The 10117-nt window shown below is 59.4% G+C and overlaps 1 protein-coding gene across 1 annotated transcript; it reads right to left on the reverse strand.

The window, feature by feature from the left end:
- Window positions 1-2353: 2353 nt before the first annotated feature.
- PHOX2A (paired like homeobox 2A) lies at window positions 2354-10117 on the reverse strand. Its single transcript, XM_085536814.1, has 3 exons — window positions 9424-10117; window positions 6523-6710; window positions 2354-3187 (listed from the first exon to the last, which is right to left on the reverse strand). The coding sequence occupies exons 1-3, from the start codon at window positions 10040-10042 to the stop codon at window positions 2771-2773; spliced, it is 1224 nt and encodes a 407-aa protein (XP_085392940.1). The 5' UTR covers window positions 10043-10117; the 3' UTR covers window positions 2354-2770.

Here is a 10117-nt window from a genome sequence, read left to right on the forward strand (position 1 = left end):
TGAGCACAAGTCAATAATTAAGAATAATTAATTAATTAATAATTAATAATAATAACGATTCAAACCAAATAGCTTAAAAATAAGCCCCCCCCCCCCCCCCCAATGTAATAATAATAAAGCCACCAACCCCCCCCCCAGCACCCAGGAAGGAAGGGGGGGGTAATGGGGGGGGTCTCAGTGCCACCAGTGCTGGGGGGGGGCAGCCCCAATCACCCCCCCCCCATAACAGCCCAAAGCCTCCGGGACCCCAACCCATAAAGTGCTTCCGAGCCCCCCCCCCATTAGACACAGGTCAGCCCTATGGCTGGACCTATATGGTGCTGGGTGGGGTCCTGGGGGGGTCCTGGACGGGGGGGGGGGGGTATCGTGGCCCCACATCCCCAGCAGTGGGGCATGTGGGGTGGAGATGTGTGGGGTCAGAATGGAGCTCTGTGGGGTCGGGATGGAGCTCTATGGGGATGGAGCTCTATGGGGATGGAGCTCTATGGGATGGAGCTCTATGGGGTTCGAGCTCAATGGGGACGGAGCTCTATGGGGACTGAGCTCTATGGGGATGGAGCTCTATGGGGACGGAGTTCTATGGGATCAGGATGGAGCTCTATGGGGATGGAGCTCTATGGGGACGGAGCTCTATGGGGTCAGGATGGAGCTCTATAGGGATGGAGCTCTATGGGGATGGAGCTCTATGGGGACGGAGCTCTATGGGGTCAGGATGGAGCTCTATAGGGATGGAGCTCTATGGGGATGGAGCTCTGTGGGGACTGAGCTCTATGGAGACAGCTCTATGGGGATGGAGCTCTATGGGGATGGAGCTCTATGAGGACAGAATGGAGCTCTATGGGGATGGAATGGAGCTCTATGGGGATGGAGCTCTATGGGGTTGGAGCTCTATGGGGACACAGCACAGTGGGATGGAGCTCTATGGGGACTGAGCTCTATGGGGATGGAGCTCTATGGGGTTGGAGCTCTATGAGGACACAGCACAGTGGGATGGAGCTCTATGGGGACTGAGCTCTATGGGGATGGAGCTTTATGGGGATGGAGCTCTATGGGGACTGAGCTCTATGGAGTTGGAGCTCTATGGGGTCAGGATGGAGCTCTATGGGGACTGAGCTCTATGGGGACAGAGCTCTATGGGGATGGGATGGAGCTCTATGGGGATGGAGCTCTATGGGGACGGGATGGAGCTCTATGGGGTTCAAGCTCAATGGGGACGGAGCTCTATGGGGACGGAGCTCTATGGGGTTGGAGCTCAATGGGATGGAATCCTGTTGGGATGGAACTCAATGGGATGAAACTCAATGGGGATGGAGCTCTATGGGGATGGAGCTCTATGGGGATGGAGCTCAATGGGGATGGAGCTCTATGGGGACTGAGTTCTATGGGGTTGGAGCTCTATGGGGTTGGAGCTCTATGGGGTTGGAGCTCTATGAGGACACAGCACAATGGTATGGAGCTCTATGGGGATGGAGCTCTATGGGGATGGAGCTCTATGGGGATGGAGCTCTATGGGGATGGAGCTCTATGGGGACTGAGCTCTATGGGGACGGAGCTCTGTGGGGACTGAGCTCTATGGGGATGGAGCTCTATGGGGACGGAGCTCTATGGGGACGGAGCTCTATGGGGTCAGGATGGAGCTCTATAGGGATGGAGCTCTATGGGGATGGAGCTCTGTGGGGATGGAGCTCTATGGAGACAGCTCTATGGGGATGGAGCTCTATGGGGATGGAGCTCTATGAGGACAGAATGGAGCTCTATGGGGACGGGACGGAGCTCTACGGGGTTCAAGCTCAATGGGGACGGAGCTCAATGGGGACGGAGCTCTATGGGAACAGAGCTCTATAGGGATGGGATGGAGCTTTATGGGGACGGAGCTCAATGGGGATGGAGCTCTATGGGGACAGAGCTCTATGGGGATGGGATGGAGCTTTATGGGGATGGAGCTCTATGGGGACGGAGCTCTATGGGGATGGAGCTCTATGGGGATGGAGCTCTATGGGGTTGGAGCTCAATGGGATGGAGTCCTGTTGGGATGGAACTCAATGGGATGAAACTCAATGGGGATGGAGCTCTATGGGGTTGGAGCTCTATGATGTCACAGCAAAATGGGATGGAGCTCTATGGGGATGGAGCTCTATGGGGATGGAGCTCTATGGGGACTGAGCTCTATGGGGATGGAGCTCTATGGGGACTGAGCTCTATGGGGATGGAGCTCTATGGGGATGGAGCTCTATGGGGATGGAGCTCTATGGGGACTGAGCTCTATGGGGTCAGGATGGAGCTCTATGGGGATGGAGCTCTATGGGGATGGAGCTCTGTGGGGATGGAGCTCTATGGGGATGGAGCTCTGTGGGGACGGAGCTCTATGGGGACGGAGCTCTATGGGGACGGAGCTCTATGGGGACGGAGCTCTATGGGGACTGAGCTCTATGGGGACGGAGCTCTATGGGGACGGAGCTCTATGGGGATGGAGCTCTATGGGGACAGAGCTCTATGGGGATGGAGCTCTATGGGGATGGAGCTCTATGGGGACTGAGCTCTATGGGGTCAGGATGGAGCTCTATGGGGATGGAGCTCTATGGGGTCAGGATGGAGCTCTATGGGGATGGCACTTGTTGTGGGCTGGGGTTCGGGCACCGATGGCACTTTTTGGGCACGAGCTTTGTCGTAACGGGAGGAGCCCCGTCCCCATCTGTCCGTGGGGTCCCATCCGGGGCAATCTATGGGGCTGGCTGTGGGGCTGGCTGTGGGGCTGGGTCTGTATGGCCGTTCAGAAGAGGTTGGCTTTGAGGCCGTTAGGTTTCCGATGGAAAGAGGACAGCACCCCAGAGAAGGGGCCGGGCACGGCCTCACTCGGCTGCCACGACTTCAGCAGCTCGGCCGCCCCCCCGGTCCCCACCCCCGGCCACCCCGCAGCCTTGGGGGGCTGCCCCACACCCCCCCCCAAACCCTGCCCCACACCGGGGCTGGGGCTCAGGCTGCCCCCGGGGCTGCCCATGTTGGGGGGCAGCGAGGCGGTGCTGTCGGGGGTGGGGCTGCAGTTGGACTCCTTGGAGTCGTCGTCCTCGGAGGAGCAGCGCGGCTCCGTCTTTTTGGGGTTGGGGGTCGCTGTGGGGCCCCCCCCGGATTTGGCGTTGGCGGCACGTTCCTGTTTGCGGAACTTGGCCCGACGGTTCTGGAACCAGACCTGGATGGGGGGAGATGTGGGGTGGGGGTGAGAAGGGGGTGGGAATGGGATGGGGTTGGGATGGGGATAGGGTTTGGGGTTGGGATGGGATGGGATAGGATGGGTTGGGATGGGGATAGGGTTTGGGGTTGGGATGGGATGGGATAGGAATGGGGGTTGGATGGAGATGGGGGTGAGGATGGGATGGGAGGTGTATGGAATGGGATGGGATGGGGTTGGGATAGGATTCAGGTTGGGATGGCGTTGAGATGGGAATGGGATTGGGATGGGATGGGATGGTGATGGTGATTGGAATGGGGTCAGGATAGGATTGGGATGGGAATGGGGTTGGAATAGGGATGGGGATGGGATGAGAATGTGATTGGGATGGGGGTGGAGGTGAGGATGGGATGGAAGGGGCATGGGATTGGGGTTGGGATGGGAATAGGATGGGATGGGGTTGAGGATGGGATGGGATTGAAGTTGGGATGGGATGCGGATGGGAATGGGATTGGGATCAGGAATGGGAATTGAGTTGGGATGGGGATGGGATGGGAATGGGATTTGGATGCAATTGGTATGGGGTGAAGATGGGATTGGGATTGGGATGCGGTTGCAATGGGAATGGGGTTGGGATGGGTACGGGATGGGAATGGGGTTGGAATGGTATAGGGATGGGATGGGGTTGGGATGGAGATAGGGAAATGGGGATGGGGGTGAGGATGGGATGGGAATGGTGTTGGGAATGGGTTTGGGATTGGGATTGGGATTGGGATTGGGATTGGGATTGGGATGGGGATGGGAGTGGGATGGGGTTGGGATGGGGATGGGAGTGGGATGGGGATGGCGTGGGAAGGGGTTGGGATTGGGAATGGGGTATGGGATAGGTTGCATGGGGATGGGGTTGGGATGGGAATGGGATGGGGATGGGGTTGGGATAGGAAGGGGATGAGGATGGAGTGGGGTTGAGTTGGGAATGGGGTTGGGATGGGAATGAGGATGGGGGTGAGGATGGAGATGGGGATTGGGATGGGATGGGGATATGGTTGGGATGGTGATGGAGATGGCATGGGATTGAGGTTGGGGTGGAAATGGGATGGGAATGGGATTGGGATTAGGATGGGGTTGGGATGAGGATGTGATTGGGATGGGGTGGAGATGGGATTGGGATTGGGATGGGTTTGGGATGGCATTGAAGTTGGGATGGGATTGGGATGGGAATGGGATTGGGATGGGGATAGGGATGGGGTGGAGATAGGGATGGGGTTGGGGATGAGGTTTGGATGGGGATGGGAAAGGGATTGGGAATGGGAATGGAAATGGGAGTGGGAGTGGGAATGGGAATGGGAATGGGAATGGGAATGGGGTTGGGATGGGATTCAGGTTGGGATGTTTTTGGGATGGGAATGGGGTTGGAATGGGGATGGAATGGGGGGGGAATGAGGATGGGATGGGGGTGAGATGGGGATGGGATGAAGATGGGGATGGGAATGAGGTTGGGGTTGGGATGGAATGGGGTTGGGATGGGGATGAGATGGGTATGGGGTTGGAATGGTATGGGGTTGGGATGGGGATGAGATGGATATGGGGTTGGAATGGTATGGGGTTGGGATGGGAATAGTGTTGGGATAGGGTTGGGAATGGGAATGGGGTTGGGAAGAGAGGGGGATTGGGATGGGGGTAGGGTTGGGATGGGGATAGAGGATGGGGGATGGGATGGGATGGGATATTATGGGATGGATGGGATGGGATGGGATAGAGATGGGTGTAGGGTTGGAATGAGATAAGGATGAGGATGAGGATAGGGTGGGAATGGGGTGGGAATTGCAATTGGGATCAGGATGGGGTTGGGATTGGGGATGGGGGTGTGATGGGGAACGGGGTGGGGATGGGATAAGGATGGGGATGGGGATGAAAATGGAATAGGATGGGGATGGGGTGTGGGTGAGATAGGAATGGGATTGGGATGGAGGTTGGAATGGGATTGGGATGGAGGTTGGAATGGGATTGGGATGGAGGTTGGAATGGGGTTGGGATGGAGGTTGGAATGGGGTTGGGATGGGGATGGAATGAGGATAGGATAGGATGCAGATGGGATGGGAATTGGATGGAGATGGGGATGGGATTGGGATGGCAAAGGATGCAGGTGGGATGGGATGGGAATAGGTATGGGGATGGGATAAGGATAAAGATGGGGATGGGGTGGGATATGGGATGGGATGGGATGGGAATGGAGAAGAGATAAGTTTGGGATGAGGAGGGGATTGGGATTACAGTTGGGATTGGAATGGATATGGGATATGGATATGGGATATGGATATGGATATGGGATATGGATATGGGATATGGATATGGGATATGGGATATGGATATGGGATATGGATATGGATATGGGATATGGATATGGGATATGGATATGGGATGTGGGATATGGATATGGATATGGATATGGGATATGGATATGGGATATGAGAAAGGATATGGGGTATGGGGTACGGGATATGGATATGGGATATGGGATATGGATATGGATATGGATATGGGATATGGGATATAGATATGGATATGGGATATGGATATGGATATGGATATGGATATGGATATGGATATGGATATGGATATGGATATGGATATGGGATGGTGGTGTAGGATAAGGGTGAAAATGGGGATGGGATAAGGATGGGGATGGGATGGGATGGGATGGGATGGGATGGGATGGGATGGGATGGGATGGGGATGGAGAAGGGAAGGGGGGTGAGATGGGAATGGGAAATGGAATATGTGGGGTGGGATGGGATGGGATGGGATGGGATGGGAAGGAATGGGACACAGTGGGGTCAGTAGCTGGTCCTGAGCTTAGAGAGCCCTGCCCCGAACACCCCCCCCCCCATGGTGTTGTGCGCTGCGGGGTGTCCCCACTGAGTGGGGTTTACATGGGGGTTTATGGGGGTGATATGGGGGTTTATGGGGTTTACAAGGGGGTTTATGGGGGTGATATGGGGCATCACCCACCCCCTACCTCGGTACCATTAGCTGGGGGGGGTCGTGGTGTTATATCACCCCCCCTCCATTGCGCAGAGCCATGAAGGCTGGGCTTATTTGCATCCATAGGGGCCCATCCCCACCCAGAAAGAGGGGTGGGGGGGTCTGCCCCACATCCCAAGGGGGATGAATGGGGGGGGGGGTTCGGCCCCACATCCCAAGGGGGATAAATGGGGGGGGGTTCTGCCCCACATCCCAAGGGGGATAAATGGGGGGGGGGGGGGGGGTTCTGCCCCACATCCCAAGGGGGATAAATGGGGGGGGGTTCTGCCCCACATCCCAAGGGGGGGAAGGGGCTGTGGGGGGTTCCCCACCTGCACCCTGGCCTCGGTCAGGTCGATCTTTAGGGCCAGCTCCTCCCGGGTGTAGATATCGGGGTAATGGGTCTCGGCGAAGACCCGCTCCAGCTCCTTGAGCTGAGCGCTGGTGAACGTGGTTCGGATCCGCCGCTGCTTCCTCTTCTCGTTAATGCCCGATGGGTCCGAAAAGAACTTGTAGGGCACTGCCGGCAGGGGGAGGAAGAACGGGACCGAGGGGGGGAAGGAAACAGGGGTGAGATAGGTACAGTGAGGGGGGGAATGGGGGGGGGGGGGCAGGGATGGGGTAGAAGGGGGGGGAGAGAGTACGATGCAAAGGGATGGAGGGGGGGATGGAGTGATGGGGGGGATGGAGCAGGGAGGGATGGAGAGGGATGATGGGATGGGATGGGATGGGTGGGATGGGATGGGATGGGATGGGATGGGATGGGATGGGATGGGATGGGATGGGATGGGATGGGATGGGATGGATGGGATGGGATGGGATGGGATGGGATGGGATGGGATGGGATGGATGGGATGGGATGGGATGGGATGGGATGGGGTGGGACGGGACGGGATGGGATGGGTGGGATGGATGGGATGGGATGGGATGGGATGGGATGGGATGGGATGGGATGGGATGGGGGACAGAGATACAGTGGGGGTGGGATGGGGGACAGGAATGGGATGGGATGGGATGGGGTGAAGAGGGATGGGGTGAAGAGGGAAGGGATGGAGAGGGAAGGGATGGGATGGAAAGGGATGAGATGGAGAAGGAGGGGATGGGGAAGGGATGGGATGGAGAAAGAAGGGATCGAGAAAGGATGGGATGGGATGAAAAGGGATGGGGTGGGAAAGGAGGGGAAAGGATGGAGAAGAAGGGATGAGATGGAGAGGGTCGGGATGGAGAAGGGATGGGATGAGCTGGGATGGAATGGAGAAGGAGGGGATGGGGAAGGGAGGGGATGGAGAGAGAAGGGATCGAGAAGGGATGAGATGAAAAGGGATGGGGTGGGAAAGAAGGGGAAAGGATGGAGAGGGAAGGGATGGAGAAGGGATGGGATGGAAAAGAACGGGATGGAGAAGGGCGGGTTGGAGAAGGATGGGATGGGGAAGGGAGGGGATGGAGAGGGAATGGATGGAGAAGGGATGGGATGGAGAAGAAGGGATGAGATGGAGAGGGTCGGGATGGGATGGAGAGGGTCGGGCTGCACCGTGCGTGGCTCCGCCAGGACGAGGAAATGCGGGCTGGGTGTGACAGGAGGGGACGCAGCCCGAAGGGAAGGACAGGCCAGAAGGAATCGTTATAGAGAGGGTCGGGATGCGCCAGATCGGGGATGGGATGAAAGAGGGGGATGAGATGAGAATGGGGACAGGAAGGGTTCGGCTGAGAGGTGAGGGCAGCAGGGGGGGGGGAGTGGGGCAGGGGTGGATGCGGCGGGTCGGGATGGATGCAGTGGGTCGGGATGGAAGCGGTGGGTCAGGATGGATGAGAAGGGTCGGGATGGATGCGGTGGGTCGGGATGGATGCGGTGGGTCGGGATGGAAGCGGTGGGTCGGGATGGATGCGGTGGGTTGGGATGGACACGGTGGGTCGGGATGGATGCAGTGGGTCGGGATGGATGAGGAGGGTCGGGATGGAAGCGGTGGGTTGGGATGGATGCGGTGGGTCGGGATGGAAGCGGTGGGTCGGGATGGATGCAATGGGTCAGGATGGATGCGGTGGGTCGGGATGGACACGGTGGGTCGGGATGGAAGCGGTGGGTCGGGATGGATGAGGAGGGTCGGGATGGATGCAGTGGGTCGGAATGGATGCAGTGGGTCGGGATGGATGAGGAGGGTCGGGATGGATGCGGTGGGTCGGGATGGATGCGATGGGTCGGGATGGATGCGGTGGGTCAGGATGGATGCGGTGGGTCGGGATGGACACAGTGGGTCGGGATGGAAGCGGTGGGTCGGGATGGACGCAATGGGTCAGGATGGATGCGGTGGGTTGGGATGGATGCGGTGGGTCGGGATGGAAGCGGTGGGTCGGGATGGATGAGGAGGGTCGGGATGGATGCGGTGGGTCGGGATGGAAGTGGTGGGTCGGAATGGATGCGATGGGTCGGGATGGAAGCGGTGGGTCGGGATGGATGCGGTGGGTCGGGATGGATGTGGAGGGTCGGGATGGATGCGGTGGGTCGGGATGGATGTGGAGGGTCGGGATGGATGCGGTGGGTCGGGATGGATGCGGTGGGTTGGGATGGATGCGGTGGGTCGGGATGGATGCGGTGGGTCGGGATGGACGCACAGCAAAGGGATTAAGGACGCATCGAGCTCCGGTTCGGGGAAGGTCCGGGACGAACCGAATTGAAGGATCCGTTCCGAAACGGGTCGGAGTTCGAAGCGGGAGGGGAAACGTGGAGAGGGGACGGGACGGGGAATAGAAACCGTTTGTGCGCTGCGGGACGGGAGAGCGGAGCGAGAGAAACGGACGGAGGCGAAAGGAACGGGAGGGGAACGAAGGAACGGGGCGGGACGGAGCGGACGGAGATCGGACCGGGGGGATGGAGGGGATGGAGCGGGGAAGGGGAGCGGGGTCGGGGTGTAACGTCCCGGGCTGTCCGCCCCGCTCCGCACCGACCGGGACGCAGCGCTCGGGGCGGCGGAGTCCTGCGGCTCCCGGAGCAAAACGGGACGGGATCGGGGAGGGGGCGGACGGCCCCGGGATCGGCCCCGCTGCCCCCCGACGGGCCCCGCTCCCCCCCGTTCGTTGGCGGCTCCTTCCGAGCGGCACCGGGCGCTGCTGGGGGAGCCCCGAGCTGCCGACCCTCGACGGCCCCGAACGAACGGGATGGAGAAGAGGGGGGGGGGGGGATGACCGCGGTCCTCGGGGAAAGGCCGGGGGGGTCGTGGGGGGAGTCGGGCCGTTACCTGCGGAATAGGGCGAGGGCTGGTGGTCCCGCAGAGCCCCCAGAGCGCAGTTGGCGGACGAGAGCGGCGGGCAGGGGGGGGCGGCCCCGAAGCCTCCCCGCATGGGGCTGTACTGGAAGCCGCCGGGTTGGCTGCACGGGCTGAACTCGTAGGCGGACGCCTCCATCGCAGCCACGCAGGAATCGTACGAGTTGAGGTAGGAGTAGTCCATGGCGAACATGGAGCGGCCGCGCGGCCCCGGCCCGGGCCCCCCCCGCGTTACCTCCGCCGCTCCATGCACGGCCGCGCCCCGTATATAGCGGGCGGACAATGGCTCACGGCGGAGGGGGCTTTTGCATGACAATATCTCCCGGGGACCGCGGGCGTAAAGCGAGCGGGAGGAGCCGCCCGGCCCCCCCCAACCGACACCCCCCACCCACCGGCCCCATCGCCGACAGCCGCCCTTAACCCTTCGTGGGAGCCCGCCCAGCACAGAGACCCCCACACCGCCCCAAGGGACGGACACACGTCGGGGCGGGTCCTGAGGGCTGCGCCCGCCGATCATCCGTCCCACCCCATCCCATAATATCCCACCCCATAATATTCCATCCCATCCCATCCCCATCCCATAATATCCCATCCCATCCCATAATATCCCATTCAGCCCATCCTATCCCATAATATCCCATCCCCATCCCATCCCATCCCATAATAT

The sequence above is a fragment of the Coturnix japonica genome, chromosome 1 (genome assembly GCF_054131305.1).
Source record: "Coturnix japonica strain WE chromosome 1, WE-NBRP24, whole genome shotgun sequence".
Taxonomy (NCBI): Eukaryota; Metazoa; Chordata; class Aves; order Galliformes; family Phasianidae; genus Coturnix; species Coturnix japonica.

Coding starts and splice junctions, on each gene's coding strand:
- PHOX2A (XM_085536814.1), bottom strand. CDS start 10,042: ATGGGATATTATGGGATGGGGATGGGATGGGATGGAATATTATGGGGT. Junction 6,711..9,423: donor GCCCTCGCCCTATTCCGCAG/GTAACGGCCCGA, acceptor CCCTGCCGGCAG/TGCCCTACAAGTTCTTTTCG. Junction 3,188..6,522: donor TGACCGAGGCCAGGGTGCAG/GTGGGGAACCCC, acceptor CCCCCCATCCAG/GTCTGGTTCCAGAACCGTCG.